The 18,794-nt window shown below is 52.3% G+C and overlaps 1 protein-coding gene across 1 annotated transcript in view; it reads right to left on the reverse strand.

The window, feature by feature from the left end:
* The window catches only part of ATXN7L1 (ataxin 7 like 1), a 270,151-nt gene that overhangs the window by 157,088 nt on the left and 94,269 nt on the right, over window positions 1–18,794 (reverse strand). Inside the window, exon 3 of the mRNA XM_075558531.1 lies at window positions 12,839–12,943. Within this exon, the coding sequence (XP_075414646.1) occupies window positions 12,839–12,943 (105 nt within the window). The remainder of the gene's footprint in view (window positions 1–12,838; window positions 12,944–18,794) is intronic.

Genomic DNA, 18,794 nt, shown 5'->3' on the forward strand with positions numbered 1-18,794 from the left:
CCGTGTAGCTGGAGGAGGTCAGATATGGTCCCGACAATAACAACCCCATGGATCTAAGACAGGAGAGTGCAGGGCTGGGCAGCATTTAGCTCCATTACGCATGGGGTCCAGAGGAGTTGGGGGCAGACTTCGTGGCAGTTAACAATCACCCCATGCCCCATAGCAGGAAGCACGTTTGATGCTGGGACACAGGCCTTCCCATCTCGTATCGATTGATAACTACATGGCCGAGAGATCAGGGGTCTAGGTAACATAGGGAGCAGAACAATTTGGGACAGCAGCTGAGCTGAGCACAAATTCAGAAAAACAGGGCATTGCCAGCTTGAAGAGAGCTCTATTCAGGGCATAACCATGCAGCTATTTGAACTTGGGAAAAATCCCAGGCTTCAACTAAAAAGGCTATTGTCAATGTCAACCACCACCTTTAGATGACCAACTTAGTGGCCCGTCTCTTCTCCTTTCCTTCCACCTCTTGTCATTGGCTGTGGTAGTTACCTAATCTGTTGTCAACTTGAGACTATGAAGAGTGAAGGGGTGGAGTCTAGCCTGTCAATCAGGTTCCAACTTGATGACCTCATTTGGAGGCACTGAGGAGATAAACAGCTTGCTGAAGGCGGGACACACACGCACTCTCCCTATGAGACATTCCTGTTGACAATACTCAGGGAGATGCACTAGAGCCCTGGACCTGGAGAAGCCACATGGAGACCCCCGTCAGTGCTGAGATGCTTCCACTGCCACTGGATCCACAAGGCTTTCCACCCACTGAGCTGTGATTTTTCTGCATTTGGGTCATTGCATGTGTTGGATGAATCTGAAGAGGAATTTATAGGTTGCCATCGGACATATGGGCCAATATTAGACTTACGGACTTGATCTGCACTGGGCTGGGATGTTTTCTTAATCTACAATTCCTCATTATATACAGTTCTTTCCTTATACACATATGAGTGTCTATGAATTTGTTTCTCTCCTCAACCCAGACTGACACATTGGCCACGGTCGGGGAGTGTCTTCCTCTCTTGGTTTCTATCCTCGGCAGGAGCCCTTCTCCCTAACTCCACATCCGTATTTCCCACAGTGGGCAATACTGGCCTGGGAGGGGGGGCGGTGCTCTGGAATAATCCAGGGGAGCTGCAGAAGCAGATACCTACATTTCACCCTAGATTAGGGGCTATAGTATGAAAGTGCTTCATTGCCAGGGAAGCCAGGAGTAATTGGTTTTTTTTTCTGAAAAGGGGAACAGGAAGCCCAATAAGTGTGGGGACCTATGCTCTAAATGGCGGCTCTTCCTGCTTCCAATCCGGGTCACCAACAAATTCCTTCAGCTTCATTAAAAAAAAAATCTTCTGGCCGTATGTACTGCTGTCTGCTAACACTAGCTCTCTTGTAGTTTCCACAAAAGCCAGCGTGACCTTCTAAATACATCAGCAAGAGCCTGTTTCTCTCTCTCCTTCAAAGGCATGCAGCGCCTTCCCGCCCCACCCCAACTCCTGCCTCTGATCTGCAGAACTCAGCAGTTCTGGGCCCCGCTTGCCCCCCCAGAAACCTTGCACGCGCCTGGCCCGCCTTGGTTCTCGCTCTGCCCATCTTCCTGTGCCAACTCTTCCCACAGCTTGCCGGGGTACCTGTCACACCAGCTAGCCCGCCAGAACGGGAGCGTCAAGAGGCCACGGCCTGCTTTGTCTTCTTCACCCCACTGGGCCGAGCCGGGGCCAGAGAAGGTGCTCCATCAGTCTTTCTCAGATAAATGCAGGAGACAAAGCCGTGTGGCCCCCAAGAATGGCATTCTAAGAAATTTAGCCTTTAAGAAATAGTCTTTGATGAGGTTAAATGGAGAAGGGTTGGTTTTTTCTTTTCCCCACATAGAGCTGAATCTAATAATCTGAAGGTTATGAAGAGCTCGTTAGCTGATCTTTGAGTCTGAGTTGGGCCATTACATCGGCTGAGTGCCTATTTGCACTATTTTAACTCATTTCACGGAACACAAAAGAGGAAACTTCACTGACGACAAGGAGCCCTGGTAGTGCCGTGGTTAGGCGGCCCACTGCTAGCCAGCAGGCCAGTTTGTGGTTCAGACTCAGCAGTCACTCTTGGAGTGAAAGATGTGGCAGTCTGCCCCCGGAAAGATGCCCCCCTGGGAATTGTGGGGGGCAGTTCTGCTCTTCACAGGTCGCTGGGAATGTCAGATTCAACTGGATGGAAACAGGTTCGGTTTGGTGTTAGGGTTCCATCAAATAAGGCGCTACTAGAGTTCCTGGATCTACTCATATGTTGCAAATAAATAAGAAACTGCAGGCTGAACTGATGGGGAACCCGGGTAGTGCCCACTCCACTGCTTCGATGAGCTCCTGAGGAGCAAGACGGGCTTTCGACTCCCATGAAAGTTGCTAGTCTTAGAAAGCTCCACAGGCACCTCTACGCTGTCCTAGAAGGTCGCTATGAGTCGGCATGGACTGGATTTCAGTTTATCTTAGATGGATCCCCGGGGGACCAACTCATGTGTAAAACAGCTCAGCACATAGGAAGTACTCCATAAGTGTGCTTCCTTTAACCATCACCATCATTATCTTCCATTAACAAACTAAAAAAGAAGAGTCAAGGTTTCCTGTCAGACCAGCCTGCTAGCCTCTGGGCGAGTCCGCCACGGAAAACTCCGAGAGTGAGAAAGCCAGTCTACTTAGTTGTTGATTGTTAGCATCATGCTTGACTCAAGTTGTAGCAGTTTGTAAATCAACCACTCTTCATTTCCTTCCTTGGGACCTATATTTCCATACACACATGGGAAGTGCCCTGGAATGGAACAAGTGGCAAACATGCTTGGCTGATAACTGATAGGCTGGAGGTTCAAGTCCACCCCGAGGTACCTTAGAAAAAAGTGCTGGTGACTGACTTCTAAAAAGTCAGGCGTTCATCAACCCCTGGGGCACACTTGCACTTTCTCAGCAGAGGCTGCCCGAGTGGGAGTCAACGTGATGGCTGCTGGTGTCATGGGAACATACGATCCGCAGAAACTTGTCTGTTCACACAAGCCCAGAAGATATGAGGAGTTAATTCTGGATGTGGGGCACATGCACCAATGAAGGCCAAAAACAATTCCAGCGCTGAAAAATTCTATAGCAAGAGACCAAACTTTGTCTACATTGTTAAACGGAAAATGAACGCCTGGGTACACTTTCCCCCAAACAATAGTAAAAAAGACCCCAAAAAAACAGAGACTGGAGAGGAAGCGGGAAAGAACACACAGTCACTGTAGCAAATAGAACTGGTCGACATCAACCATTTGAGAAGGTAGCAGGTGATGAAGAACTGAAGGGACTTCCAAAGGGAGCGATCGCTTTGCACTAAAGGCCCTGGGGGGGAAACAAGGCTTCAAGAATTGCCAGCAAAGCAAGTGGAATGTTTCAGAAAACCGATGGAGCCAAGACACTCATTTGGAAGACTGGAAGAGATGTCTATTTGTGATGACTATTCTTAAAGTAAAAAGTGACCCAACAGAAGGTGGAAATTATTGAACATCACCGTAACTATCACACAGAGTAAACTTATCGTGAAGACAGTCCGAAAGTGGGTGCAGCAGTACAATAGGGCGCTGCCAGAAATTCGAGCCAAATTCCGAAGAGGACGTGGAATGAAGGGTATCTCTGCTGATGTTAGATGGCTCTTCGCTGAAAGCACAGAACGCCAGAATGTTGTTTATTGTGTTTCTTTGACGTGACTGTGTGGATCGTAATAAATTGTGGATGATATTGTGAAAAATGGGAATTCCAGATCACTCGATTATGCTCACGTGATACAAAGACCCAGGGGCGGTCATTCATACAAGACAAGGGATTTAAAACCAGGAAAGATGTGTCAGTGTTATATCCTTTCACCGTACTTACGACTTGTTACTGCTCATCTGATAAAGCGGACCATGTGAAGAAGAACGTGGCATCAGGTTTGAAGAAAGACTTATGGGCAACCTGTGATATGCAGGTGATGACACAACCTTGCTTCGAAGATGACACGCAGTACTTACTGATGAAGATCAAAGATTGCAGCCTTCAGTGTGAATTATACCTCAGTGTAAACAAACAAACCAACCCAAACTCACTGCCACTGAGTTGGTTCTGATGCACAGTGACCCTATAGGTCAGGACAGAAGTGTCCCTGTGGAATTCTGAGACTGCCCCTCTTTGCAGGAGTAGAAAGCTCCATCTTTCTCCCACAGAGCGGCTGGCAGTTTTCAACTGCGGACCTGTGGTTATCAGTTCCATGCGTAACCCAGTAGCCACCAGGGCTCCATACACCTCAATGTAAAGAAAACACACATCCTCACAACTGGCAATGTCACAATAAACAAAGAAAAGATTGAAGTTGTCAAGGACTTAATTTTACATGGCTCTACTGTCATGAAAGCAGCAGTCAAGAAACCAAACACTATATTCCAGTGGGCACACCTGCTGCCAAAGACGTCTTTCAAGTGTTCGAATCAAAGAAGTCACTGAGGACTAAGGGGTGCCTGATCGCAGCTATGGGCATTCCCAATCGTTTTCTGTGCACGGACAATGTAGAAGCAAGACCAGAGAAGAATGAATGCCTGTGAATTATGGTGTTGGTGGAGAATATTGACTATACCATGTGTTGTCGGAAGAACAAAAAGATCTCTCTTGAAAGAAGCACACCCAGAACGCTCCGTAGAAGAGAAGGGGGCGAGACTTCATCTTATGTACTTTGGACCTGTTGCCCTGGAGAAGCACATCATGCTTAGTAAAGCAGAGGAAGGGCAAAACAGAGGCATGCCCTCAAGGAGACAGCATGACACAGTGGCTGCGACCGTGGCTTCAAGCATAACAGTGGTAAGGCCGAGGAAGGACCAGGCCGTGTCTTACTCTGTTGTTCACAGGGTCGATCTGAGCTAGAAGCACCCGGTCAACATCTGACAGCGACAATAAGCAAAGAGCTGGTCTAGGGCCACAGGCTCTTGCCGAGCTTAGCAACATCGCCAGGTTTGACAAAGGGTACTTTCGGTGAGACCAGTTTCCTTTATTTAACTTCTATTTGGGTTGGAGCCAACTCAATGGCACCTAACATTATATACTTCTCCAGTCTCATACAAAATGACCTACAATAATATGACTCAAACATTAATCCAACAGATAAATCCAATGTAACTGACCCAAAAGCTCCCCCCCCCCCCAAGCCCCAAGCTCTGCACGGTGGCAATCAACACCTGCAGAAGGAAGTGCTGGCTGGGTAATGAGTCCCTGATGAGAGCTGGGGAGCCCAGGAGGCCACTGACATGGGGGAGGGGATAACTCTCTCAGGGACCAGAGGCACAAGTCAAGGAGAGGTCACCTGGAGATGGCTAAAAGGACAAGAACAGTGTCAGGGACCATGGAACTTCATGAGCCAGGCTCCCGTGGGCAACACTGGCTGGTTCTGAGGCTGCCGGCGGCCAGCCAGGATCAGCACCAGGATGCCTGGGATGCTAGGCTTGGCTCCAGGAGGGAGACGCTGTCACTCACTGAGGCTGAGGCTCAGCCTCTCTGCTGTAGCTCACAGTTCATTAAATTCTACTGCATCGCCATCAACATGCAAAACAGCCACTTGAAGGGCATTCAACATATCACCAGAGAGGAGAATAAAAAACCCTCATGGAGACAGGAAAAAATTAATCCTCTCTTGTCTGTTGAATGGCATCTAGGCTCTTGCGTTCCCTTTTCCGTGGGGCTGAGGGCAGCTGGGGAGTGATGGGGGTGGTCCCTCGGCATCTAGGGCGAGGACCAACGTGGCCAGCTGATTCTGAAGGATGTGCGCATGTGGGCACACCTATTCCCTTCTTTTTACAATTAAAATTTATTTTTCTTAGAAACAGTTTTTTTGAGGTAGAAAGGGCTGCAAGCACATGCAGGCAGTGGGTCTGATGCTTTGCGATGGGAATGGGTCCTCTGTGGGAGCTGGAAGGACAGTGTTCTACATAATGACGGGGCCCAAGACCAGCGCGCACACATGGGCTCGGAAAGTTTCAAAATAAGCATTGGTATGACAAGTGAGGGGTGGCAGTGGTACATTTTTTGGCAGAGGTTCTCAGCTGAGGGCAATAAGAGACACTGGCAATGTCTATCCATGGTTTGGGTTGCCATGACCGGGGTAAAGAGGGGGAGTGGGGTGGCGTGGTGGGAAGGGGAATGCTACTCACATCTAGTGGGTAGAGACCAGGGATGCTGCTGCTGGTCTGCCGGTCATGCACAGGCAGCCCTGCAGCCCCACAGCCCACAGGACAGCCCCACAGTGCTACAGCACACAGGACAGCCCCACAGTCCTACAGCACACAGGACAGTCCTACAGCACACAGGACAGCCCCACAGTTCTACAGCACACAGGACAGTCCTACAGCACACAGGACAGCCCCACAGTCCTACAGCACACAGGACAGCCTCACAGTGCTACAGCACACAGGACAGTCCTACAGCACACAGGACAGCCCCACAGCACACAGGACAGCCCCACAGTCCTATAGCACACAGGACAGCCCCACAGTCCTACAGCACACAGGACAGTCCTACAGCACACAGGACAGCCCCACAGTCCTACAGCACACAGGACAGCCCCACAGTCCTACAGCACACAGGACAGCCCCACAGTCCTACAGCACACAGGACAGCCCCACAGTCCTACAGCACACAGGACAGTCCTACAGCACACAGGACAGCCCCACAGTTCTACAGCACACAGGACAGTCCTACAGCACACAGGACAGCCCCACAGTCCTACAGCACACAGGACAGCCCCACAGTCCTACAGCACACAGGACAGCCCCACAGTCCTACAGCACACAGGACAGTCCTACAGCACACAGGACAGTCCTACAGCACACAGGACAGCCCCACAGTCCTACAGCACACAGGACAATCCTACAGAACACAGGACAGCCCCACAGTCCTACAGCACACAGGACAGCCCCACAGTCCTACAGCACACAGGACAGCCCCACAGTCCTACAGAGCCATAAACAACATCATCCTGCACTCTGTAGTAATCCTAAGTGCGAATTCTTTGGACAAGACTTTCCTAGATATCTTTGTTGTACCTTTATCATCTGGCCAATGATAGCTTATTTATTTATTCATTTATTTTTAAAAGCACACAGTTGTTCCACCCAGATATTGGTAAGTATTTTCCACATGCGATTTCCTTCTTTTATCACAACCTCGTGCGAGAAGCCATTCTGGCCACGTTAAGAATATGGACATTTCGGCACAGAGAAGCCCAGCAGCCTGCCTGAGGCCACACAACCGTCAAGTGGTGGCGCTGACGTCAGCTCTCTGCACACTGAGTCCAGCGGGGCAGCACATCTCAGGATGACCAGCTGCTGAGGACGGGGTGCCGGCTGAGTGGGCCAGGGGCCTGAGATGGGGCCTTTCCTTTCTCTCTCCATGACTCTAACTTAGCCACCCACCTAAGCACCTTCACAAACAAAGCAACCCCCTGGAACCCGAGCTCTCCAGGGTAGAGGCTTAACAGTTGTAGATGCAGGTAGCAGATCCAAGAGGCCAGCATGGGTTGGTGGCACAGGCTGGGTGCCCGGAGGCGCTCTACCTCCACGCCACGTGGAGGGGCTCCTGAGCAGAGGCCGCTCTTGCTCTGGTGTCTGGGACGACCCCAGCTAGGGGCAGTCGATGGGCTGTCTAGGGTGAACGGCCCTCCGCAGGGGCCCAGGGTGACCTGGAGCCCCGTGCTGTGTCCACGCTGGAGCTAATGGGAGTGCAAACCAGGATTTGTCAAGCAAGTGCAATCGCAGTCAAGGCGACAGTGCCTGCCTGCGGGAGAGTGGGGAGTGCGCCATGAATCCCGGGCAAAGCCCCTAGGCTGACCTCTGAGTTCACGCCCCGGAGACAGGGCGGACTGGAAGACAGGAAGCACTCGACCAAATTGTTCCCCTCATTTTTCAGAAGACACATTCAAGTTAATAAAAAGGAAAGAGGCCTTCCTTTATTGACAAGAGTAGCCACCCGCTCTTTATTCCCTCACCGTGCGCCAGGCAGCGGCATTTCCAGCCCTGGCAGCAACTTTGCAAAGGGGGCCCACAAAGGTCAAGGAGTTTGCCCAAGGTCACACAGCCAAGCACGCGTTCGAGTCAGGATTCTCACCCAGGATCATTCGACTCCCAAACACAAGGTAAGGCCTTCCGCTTGTCATGCGACCATCAATTTCCTCAGAAGCAAATACCTCCGTGTGTGTGTGTGTGTGTGTGTGTGTGTGTGTGTGTGTGTGTGAGCGCGCGCATTAAAAGGCAGTGGAATTTCTCGAAGGCCCCTCGTGTGTAGACAGACATGAGGGGGCTTCAAAAAGTTCTTGAAAAAGAAAAGCCCATTACCTCTGAATTCCACTTTTCCATGAACTTTGAAAACCCCCCTCATATGTACTTGTGCATGGGAGTGGCTATGTGTGGGGGCAGGCACCCCCAGAGCCGAGCTTCACTTGTTACAGATGCCGTATTTCCGAATGTGCCTACTGGCTAACATTTATCTTCAACCTCGAGATCAATAGTTGCAGTGGTTTTTCCAGTGATGTGCACAGAGCACCTTCCCAGCTGAGGCTGGACAAGGCTGGCTGGGTGCCCGAGGCGGACTCTCTACAGAACAAAACGGGTTCAACTATCGAGACATCGAATACCCTTGTGTTTAACGGAAATGACCAGTACACCAGGAGCATGACAGCTGCCTTGATCCACGTGGTCCCTGGACAAGCCCCCCCACCACATCATCCTGAAAACCTAGAAATCTAACCCCAGGGGTCAAGAATGAGCCCGTGGTTCAACCCGCTGTCCTTTCTCGAGGCAACAAGCCTGCGGTCTCAGGGCTGACAGAGGCTGAGCTGAAATGTGAGCCCAGGAGTGCTCATCCAGGCAGTGTCCCCCCTCACTGAACACAGTGGCTGCTTCCCAGGGCCAAGCTGAGGGGGTGGGAGACGCAGGGTCAGGCAGGTAGGTCCCAGGAGATTGGAGAAGGCAAGCCACAGAAAACCCAAGTTTGCGAGGAAGGTGGGAAGAAGCCCAGGAGAAGAGAGTGGGATGGATGCTAAGATCGAAGCAAGCCTCGGGAATTGGTTTGTCTGTCCACGTTCTCTTTGTCTCTTCACACCGACACATTTCAAAGGTGTTTTCGGAGCCCTGGCGGGTCGAGGGCAGCAGGGAGACGTCAGGAAGACGTGAGGAGGAGGGGGCTTGAGCTCCCACCCCAATGTCAACCCCAGCAGCTCTGCTGCTCGGCGTTATTGACTGGGAGTCGATTTCACACAGACACATGCTCTGCTACTCTGAAAACCAGTCTGAAGCCTCATCTTGCGATACGTGTCTGGGGCTGGGCCTTAGCGTGGGGAACGAGCAGGAAAGCCATGGGCTCCACACCAGGTGGCAGGGCAGGGCTGAACCTGCAGGCTCCAGAGACGCTGCCTAAGTTCAAGATCAGGCCCTGGGGCTGCCCTGCCCAGCTCCGACCTCCCTCAACTGTGACTTGGGCATGATGTGGCCACCTACTTGGAAGGGCTGGCCAGGGTTACCAGCTCAGAGATAATGGAAGGCGCTGCCTGACAGTTGTTGCCACCGGGCCAGTTCCGACTCCTGGTGACTCCATGCGACAAGAGAGGAGGTGCCCCAGGGGATTTCATAGGCTTTAATCTAGAAGAGTTTGAACCGTCCACCTTCAGTTAGCAGCCAAGTGCTTCATCCCTGCTGCCAGGTCCTTGCCTGGCACTCAGTCAGCCCTTCGGCACTGTTGGCTGCAAGTGAGCGGTTACTGGGGCAGGGCACACGGCATTCTTTTCGACCGGCTGGAGGCAGCAAGGTCACTCATGTGGTGGTGAGGTGCTGTGGAGTGGGTGCGGAAGAAAGGAACTCCGCCAGGTCGGTCCCCACCGCCCTCACCATGGTTCTTCGGTTTGAGCCCACCGTGGCAGCCGCCGGTGTCAATCGTCCTGGGCAGGGGCTTCTTGTTCGCTGCCCCTCTACTTTCCCAAGCCTGGTGCCCTTCTCCAGACACTGGTCTCTCCTAACATGCCCAAGGTCCGTGAGAAGTCTCCCCATTCTCGCTTCTAAGGAGCATCCTGGATAAACTTCTTCCAAGGCAGATTTGTTTGTTCTCTTGGCAGTCCACGATACTTTCAAAATTCTTCTCCAGCCCATCGTTCAAATGCAGCCATTCTTCCCTGGTCTTCCCCATTCAATGTCCACCTTCCGCATGCATATGGGGTGATGGAAACACCATGGCTTGGGTCAGACCCATCTTCGTGCTCAAAGCAGCCTCATTGCTTGACAACATTTTAAAGAAGACTTCCCTGATGTGCGTAGTAGAGTTACCCAATGCAATGCAACATGAAGGTCAATCAGATGAAGTACGAGTCAAATAAGCAAAACCACGAACCTACTGGGGGTGTTGTTATGGAACCCCAGAGGTGGTCCCTGGCCCCGAAGAGCTGCTGTGCTCTGAGCCCTGGCTTGCTTTCTCCTGGCCTTGGACAACACCACTGTACCACTGGGGTACATGTCTGAGTGCCTGGGGTGCGCCCTGCTGAGCCGTAACTGTGTCCTCCAGCGCAGCTTGTCACCTGACTCGGAGCGAAGCTCATTAGACACTGGGATTCAAGTGATGAGGTCAGTCACCCCAAACTAATTTGCTGTCACTGCTCAGAGCAGGTGGCCACAAAGCTCTTGGCTCCCCCTCTAAGCTCAGGCGTGGAGACGGCACCAAACGGCCCAGGGTAGCAGGAAGCACGTGCGGCGGCTGTGCCCAGGCCCTGAGGCCTCCTGCTCCGGCTAGCGGTAGCCTGGCCCTTTGGTCAAATTCTGTAGGATGCAGTGGGGTCCCAGGCCCCTTTCAGGTTCCCTCCATTCAAGACTCTGCCTAATGAGAGAAGTTCCCGGAGATGGATCTGACAGAGCATAAGCCCCACGAGAGTTGAGGCACCTCTCTGTACCCCCAGTGCACATCCCTGTGAACGAACGAATGCACCGGCACTCGCTCATCCAGCTGCTGTGCGGCGCTCAGCAGGCAGACAGAAGCAATTGGCCACAAGGCTCCCCCGTCAGTTGCTGAACAGCGAGCTGTGGGAGATGTCACCACTGTCCTGCTCTTGATTCCCCCACCAGTCACCTCGGCCAGTAGCACCACCGCTGAGCCTCGGTCTGGCTCCTTCGGGGGTGGGGGGTGACCTTGCCTTGCTCCCGGGCGGAGGGGAGGGCCATTTGCTACAGTGCACTGAGCAAGAAAGTCAGCTCACGAGGCAAGCGCGGCCTGCTCTTTCCACGCTCCCTGCACTGGAAATGAAAATGTTAGCGTGGGAAGCATCCAGCAACCACCGCTCCCAAGAGAGCCAAGGAAACCAAGACCCCTAGACAGGCAGCAAGCAGCGCAGAGCCACAGAGTGGGCGCGGCGAGGGGCCCTGCACCAAGCTCTTTCTACCGTACTTCCTAGCCTGCTGTGTTCCAGTGCAGGCCAGACAGCGCTGTAATGATACCCAGAGATCAGTGCCTGTCCGTCTTACCCAGACACAGACCACAGCCAGCACAGGCTCGGGGGATGGAGCTCCAGCTGGGCACCAGTCCAATGCTCAGCTGCTCACTGAAGGGTTGACAGTTCAAACCCACCAAGGGCTCTGCCAGAGAAGACACCTGACTGCGGACGACGTCCTTAAATAGGACGGCGAAGAAGACCCTCCCGGGCAGCCTGGCTCCGTCCTCCAGGGATGCCATGAAACAGAACCGACCCGATGGCGTGCACCAAGCGCAGTCTAGAGTGCCTGGATGGACAGCACCCACGACACACGCCTACATATAAACACACATGCATATCCATGGACATGTGTGTGTGGGGGGTGGTTAGGTCGGAGGGAGGCTTCCAAGAGCTTTCGGAAAAGCGTAATGCCTTTTCCCCACACGCTTCTTATGCCTGGTTATTAGAGAGCATCCATTCTTATCTGAAAGGGCGGTGGAGAGCCAGAAACTGGGAGTCTGAGAAAGAGACAACGTGTGTGCTTTGCAAACGCACGCTCAACAGTACGTCGGCCTCAATCGGTTTCCCGCGCACACTACCTTCAACGACCGAGGAGGGCACCTGGCCTGCTTTCCACGGGGGCGTGGCTGCAGCGTCTGCAGGGCTCAGCGGCAAAGGACAGCCCGGTGGGCGGGGGAACATGAGGGACCTTCCACCCCGAGAGGTGAAGTGACTTTCTGTCTCAGGTCAAACGCTGTGCATTGGTTCCGGAGGGAGCGGTTCGTGGACTTGATCTGTCCCGGGTTCACACCCCAATGGGGGTGGGGGTCTGGGAATTCTGTGGATCAACTAAACCGAACACAAGGGGCCTTCAAAAAGTTCACGGCGAAATCCGTTATCATCTGGCTCCCTTGTCCCCACAGACTTTTTAAAGACTACCCCCAAGTCTTCCAGAGAAGCACTGCACACCCCACACAGCGGACCGCTCGGTAAGCAGGCCCCTCAGCATCGGTCCCGGAGAGCCGCAGGCATATCCCCGCTTCTCTCTCCGCAGAGGCAGGTGGATGGCTTCAGCCCTGTTCCATCTACCTGAACAAGACGCAGCTTTCCTCTTACTGGTTCTGACAGGCCAAGCAGCCCGGCCGAGGGGCTGGCACGCTATGGTAGCGACCCCGAGAGCAGAGCGGAGGCAGCTGCCCCAGGCCGTCTGCCCCAAGCACGTGTGGAGGCCGACGCAGGAGCAGATCCTGCCAGGAGCCAAAAGGAAGGCGCCTCTCCCAGGCCCGACGGCTGCAGCTGGGTCCCCGACACACACACACACACACACACACACACACAGCCCCCAAGCCAGCGGTCCACTTACCGCAGTGCGACTGGAACACCTGCGGCTTGACGACCTGGTTACAGGCACTGCACACCACCAGGTAGAAGTCGTCATGAGCTGGGTAATGGCCGAACAGGTGCATATCTGTGGGGGAAATGAAAACACCAGCAAATGATTCTGATTTTCTTTTTTTTTTTAAAAAGCAATTCTGTCTCAGAAGGGGTAGTGTCCTCTTCTGGGGCCAGTGTTTCCAACAAGACTCACACAAATGCAATGCTGTCTGCTACTGGGAATGCAGCCCGTCAGAACACAGCTCCCCGACTCTCAGAGAAGCAATCCACTCAGACTCAATGTCACTGCCCGCACAGAACGGGCTGCTCAGCGCAGGGTGGCCCGCTCCGAGTGTCACGCATGCAGGGCTCCTGAAGTCTCGCTGAGAGAGCCCGAGTGCTAGCTGAGATCCAGCGACGCTCTACCGCAGTCGTTCTCAACCTGTCGGTCCCAACCCCTTTGGGGGCTGAACGACCCTTTCACAGGGGTCGCCTGGTCCACAACAGTAGCAAAATTACACACAGTGATGAAGTAGCAATGAAAATAAGTTTATGGTTGTGTGTGGGGGTGTCACCACCACATGAGGAACTGTATGAAAGGGTCGCAGCATTAGGAAGGTTGAGAACCACTGCTCTCTCTAGTTCAGGATGAGGGGGGACTCTCCCAGACCCATTCCTACTTAAGCAGAGGTCTCTTGGTTGGGCAGGGGGCATCGGGCACAGAATGAGGTGTCATCTCCACCTCGGAGTTCACTGGGGGTTTCCCACCACCTGAAGGAGAAGCCAGGGCAAAAGGAAGTTTTCCTTTGCAGCCTCCCTGTCCACTACTCATCTGCTCTCTGCTTCTGCGTGCTCTACTTGAGTGGCTGGCACTGTGCCTGGCGCCGAGGGTCCCTGGTGGAAAAGAGTGACGACTCCGCTCTTCCGGAGCGCATGGGAGCAGAAAACGTCATTACGACACCAGCAACGATTGAGCTGTACTTCATGGCAAGTTCAAAGGCGATGTTGCGCAGCGTCTTAGGAAAGCGTGGGGTGGGGGTGTCTCATCTAGTCCTGGGGGCTGCAGAGGGCTTCCCTGCGGAGGGGGCATCCCAGCTGAGACCTGAGGATGAGCAGGGGTCCGAGAGAAAAAGATCCAGGGGCGCAGGGGGGAATATTCACACCCAGGGACCCCTGCTCATCTGAGGAAGCACGTGAACGGGACTCAGGAACAAGATGGGAGTTTGGGGGAGGGAGATGCGGCTGGAGAGGGCCCAGAACCTGTAAGCCTTGTAGACCGAAGTAAAGCTGTTGAACTTGATTTTAAGAGTAACATGAAACTACTGGGGATTTTTAAGCGAAGATGAGCTGCGGCGAGATCACGCACCGTGAAAAGATTAGTGAAGAAAGAGATCGGTTATGCGGACACACGGTACTTCCAGTTCAAAGCATTGTTACTCCTACTGGCCAGAAAGTAGAAGCCCCCCCCACCCCCTACGTGTGCACCAACTGAGGAGCACCCGGTGGGCGGGCCACCGTGGAGTGTCCTTTGGGAATAAAAAGGAGTGAAGTACTTAGGTGGATAAACCGAGAAAGATGTCAGGCCCCGCCCTCCAAATCAGAGAGTGTAGGATTCCACCAAGCTACGGATCGTAAGCAGGAAGCTGCACCAAGGATTCTTTTTGCCCTTCATGACACTGCACCTGCTCACTCCTCAGCGGCAGCAAGGGCTGTATGATGTGACTTTTGTTGGGAAACCTTATTAGGACACCCCCCCCCCCCCGCCCGCATCTGCTGACAGTTGTGACCTTGCCCCCTTGAACTGCTTTTTGTTCCTTACACTCAAAGGAAGGCAATTTGAATTCCCGGAGGATGAGAAACACTGCTGTCCGTCCGGGAGTTGGGTTGGCTTTCCCAGGGACGGTTAGAGAGGAGGAAATACTGCCGGGCCTGGAGACGCTGCGGGGGGCGGGGGGCAGCTACAGGAACACACTTTACGATGTTTGCGTAATAAAGGTTTCCATTTTGTAGAGAGTTTTTAAGTGCACCTCAGACATATAGGTCCCTCCCATCCCTGCTTCCTTTAACATGGAAAAAAAACAGGAGGTGGTCGGAACTCAACGGACTTATTCAATGAATATTGACTGAGCTGTCTGAAAGTCTTTCTACAATAAGCCAAGCTACGAAGGAAGAAAAGTGCACAATGACTTAAAAGCACACAGGAGGTGTTGCAATCCCTTCTTGAGCACTGATTCCAGAAGCCGCAACAAAGTGTGGGGAGGCTAAGACAGACACTGTAGACTGTGGTGACGTGTCTTGCCTTCATGCCTTTATGGGACATTTTTGATAGCCCGTCAGGGGGCTGTGAGGACTTCATTTGATGCCTTACTCCCAATTTCCTTCAGAGCCTGTAACTGCTCTCCCTCTGCTTCCATTTCTCTCTCTCTTTCTCTCTCTCCCTCCCGCTCATTCTTTCTCTCACACACACCCATCTTACATCACTGAGCTGAAAGTAAAGGTTAGGTTAGTCAGAGATGGTGGTCACCTTGGCGGGAGGGGTCCCACTCCAGGCCCCGCACTCAACTTGGATTTTTCTTGGTGTCCCTCCAGGGAAGTTCCGACCTTGTACGTGTCTGCTCAGAGCGCATCTCTGTGGAAGGGGCGAGGACCTGCGTGTCTGCTTGAATTATTCCCCAGTGAATCAACCAGGGGTCCTTTTACAGGTAGCTCAGGCTTTGCGAGCTGGGCAGATGGGAGCAGGGTAAGAGTCCTTGGCTCTCGGATAGCATGAGGACCACCACTTCACGTGGCTAGTGAGCCGCTGCCTGTTTGGTTAGATTGATGGCAGCTGGGGGTGGGAGAGGCAGGGCAGGGAGAGAGGCAAACCAGAACACCAGGCATCATGGTAGGTACTCCGTTCAATCATTTTCTCTCTCTCTTCCGAGAACCTCTCAAGGAAAACATCCAGTGCACAGTCTGAAATAAAAGCCATCGTGGGTCGAGATGGGCCTGCAGCAGCTCATGAGAGCCGACTGTGTATTTCTCTTCCCAACTCTATGTTCAGTGATCTCACACTGGTAGCTTATAATTGGCCATGGTGGGAATTTTTACCAGGGAAATGGGAAAACTGGAGACACCACAAATCAGGGTGGTTCTTTTCCCCTTTTGGAGAGTAGGTTGCCAAACATTTACCAGCGCACTGTTGGACCAAAAACATGGGCAAAAAACCAAACAAACCCCAAAGTGAAAACTATAATTGTGTCTTGGTTGTCTAGAGCAGCTGCAGCAGAAATATCATGAATGGATGACTTCAACAGACAAAAGTATCCCCTCACTGCTGAGGGTGCTAGAAGTTCAAATCCAAGGCACCGGCTCCAAGGGAAGGCTTCATTGCTCTGTCGCACTGGGAGAAGAGCCGTGTTCCCTCTCAACAACTGCGGGTTTGGTATTCTTGGGAGATCTCCATGTGTCTTGGCATGCGTCTTCCCATGGATCTAGGAGGTTCTTGGTCGAGAGACGATGGGCCCAAAGACTCACCGTCCTTGGTTCTCTACTTGCTTGTCTCTCACTTTCACCTCTTATGAGGTTCAAGGAGATTCAGGCCACACCCCAGGGAAACTCAGAAACTTGCCTTATACCGGATCCAAGCTGTGACCTGAGTAAGAGTGTGACTCTCACATCCTTACATCTGATTGGCTGATCACATCAGATCAGGTCATGGGGGAGGGGGGGGCGGGTGGGTGACTATACCATTATAAAACTGCTAAATTATGAGACTCATGACCAGTCAAGTTGACACATTTTTTGGGAGGATGTGGGGCACACGAGTCAACCCATGATACCTTGCGATAGCATCTGATCTATGAATGTATGTCCTTCCAGACTTTTATGTAGTGTTGCTCAGTGATAGAGATGGCCTGCTCCATAATGCCTCTGGGGTGCAATATTGATGGAGGCACGTTGTCACGGGTTTCTCCAGGGTTGCTCCAATGGCCAACCTTCCCGTTAGCAGCCAAACGCTTAGCAATCACAGCAACAGAGTGCTCCTTTCATGTGGCAGCATGATCTCATTGAACCCACACAACTAGCCCCCCATATAGTCTTCGCCCCACAGTCCCCGTGAGGAGATGAAGGTAAAGTAGTGTATCTGCCATTCTGGGTCGGTGCTTGGCAAGGCACACATGATTCCAGAACACGCTGGTTTCTTCCTCAGGAAGCTGCTTTAACCACAGCACAAGGCTCCAGGGAAGCTACTGGCTGAGCAGAGGCCTAGGTCAGAAGGTGGGGCTGGAGTCTAGTGTCCGTTAAGCTGTGCAATCTCAGGAAGGTGCTTCCTGAGGATCGGTTCTCTTATCTGCAGAAGAGGGTTCACAGTCCTTGCCTGATGACATCGCAGAGAACTCTATGGGGGCAATTCATTGCTTTCACATGGGGTTGCTAAGAGTCAGAATTGATGGCATATAACACAATTACATGAAAGTCTGCAATATATATATACACACACACACATATATACATATATATATATATCATATGCCAATACCAAGGTGTGAGGGACTGAATTGTGTATCTCCCCCAAGTGTGCCAACCTGGCTGAGCCATGGTTTCCAGTGGATTGGCAGTTATCAGTTATGCAATGAAGCAAACTGGCAACTGTGTGATGATGTGCTGTATGTAGTATATACTCGAGTATAAGCCTACCCGAATATCAGCTGAGACACCAAATTTTATGACAAAAACTGCAGAAAAAATGTGCTGAAAAAACTTGGCTTATACACGAGTAGACCCAGTAATCATCTTCCAAGATGTAATCAGTCAGTCAGATATAAGGGGATCAGGGTCCCAGTCCTGATCAAATGTAGGGGCTGGGATGTTTCATAAAAGGTTGTACGACCTTGTGTCTTCTTCCAGGAGAGATTTAGGAAGAGCTGGAAGGACGCTCTAATGGAGGTCAACCACCCTGTCATTCAAAACAAGTTCTCCCTCCAGGCCTGGCTCCGCGTCCATGCTTACATTCGGCCTCTAGTCACTCACAGCAGACTTCCTGGGAAGGCTGGTGGCTTCTCGGGCCTGTGGAACCCCACATGTGAGAATTATGAACAAGTGCATATGCAGACAGGTGGTGGCTGAGAGGCACCCCCAAATGCTCTCTTTCTGGGAGATGACTGCATTCTGGGGAAACACGCATGTCAAGACCCATGTGTTTCAAACACAATGTGCAACCCTCTCCCAGAGAGACTAAGCCAGACCGGTCTGTTCCGGACTGTTCCCCTCCTGCAAGTGGCTGGACTGGGACCAGGAAGGGTGTGGGTCCCACCCCAGCCTTCTCAGAGTCACTCTCCGGATGTGATCAACGAGCTCCACTTGGCAGCCGGGGGACGCCGAGACGCCCTTGGTGCTTTTCAGATGTTTGGTCCACCTATTGCACGCACACGAGTCCTGGTGCGGCAGTGCGTGAGGCAGCCAGCTGCTAGCCAACAGGCTCGTGATTCGAACCTCGCAGCTGCCCCCCTGGAGAGAGCTGAGGCAGTCTGCTTCTGTAACGGCTGGAAACCAAGGGGCACTTCTACTCTGTCTGATAAGGTCACTCTGAGTTGGAATGAACCCCAGGGCAGTGAGTTTATGATACACATAAACATCATGTCTATCCATCCATGTATCTATCAGCTAGCTACCCCTCCACTCACCATCTATCACTGAAACATGTGGGTTGCATTCTGAGAGCTGCTCTCCCCCTCATTTCCTTTTGTTGTACTCTGTTCTATCTCATCTCAAACAAACAAACCCAAACAAAACAACAACAAACCCGCTAAGCAAACTGGCGATGATCACTAAAATAAGGCCATCTGAACCACTACCCAAGGTCTCACAAGCAGGCAATGACCCTGTCAGCCAGAGTCACACAGTGCCATCGGCTTTCCAAGGCTGTTCGTCTTTAGGAGCAGACTGCCACATCTGTCTGCTAG

The sequence above is a fragment of the Tenrec ecaudatus genome, chromosome 9, assembly GCF_050624435.1.
Source record: "Tenrec ecaudatus isolate mTenEca1 chromosome 9, mTenEca1.hap1, whole genome shotgun sequence".
Classification (NCBI taxonomy): domain Eukaryota; kingdom Metazoa; phylum Chordata; class Mammalia; order Afrosoricida; family Tenrecidae; genus Tenrec; species Tenrec ecaudatus.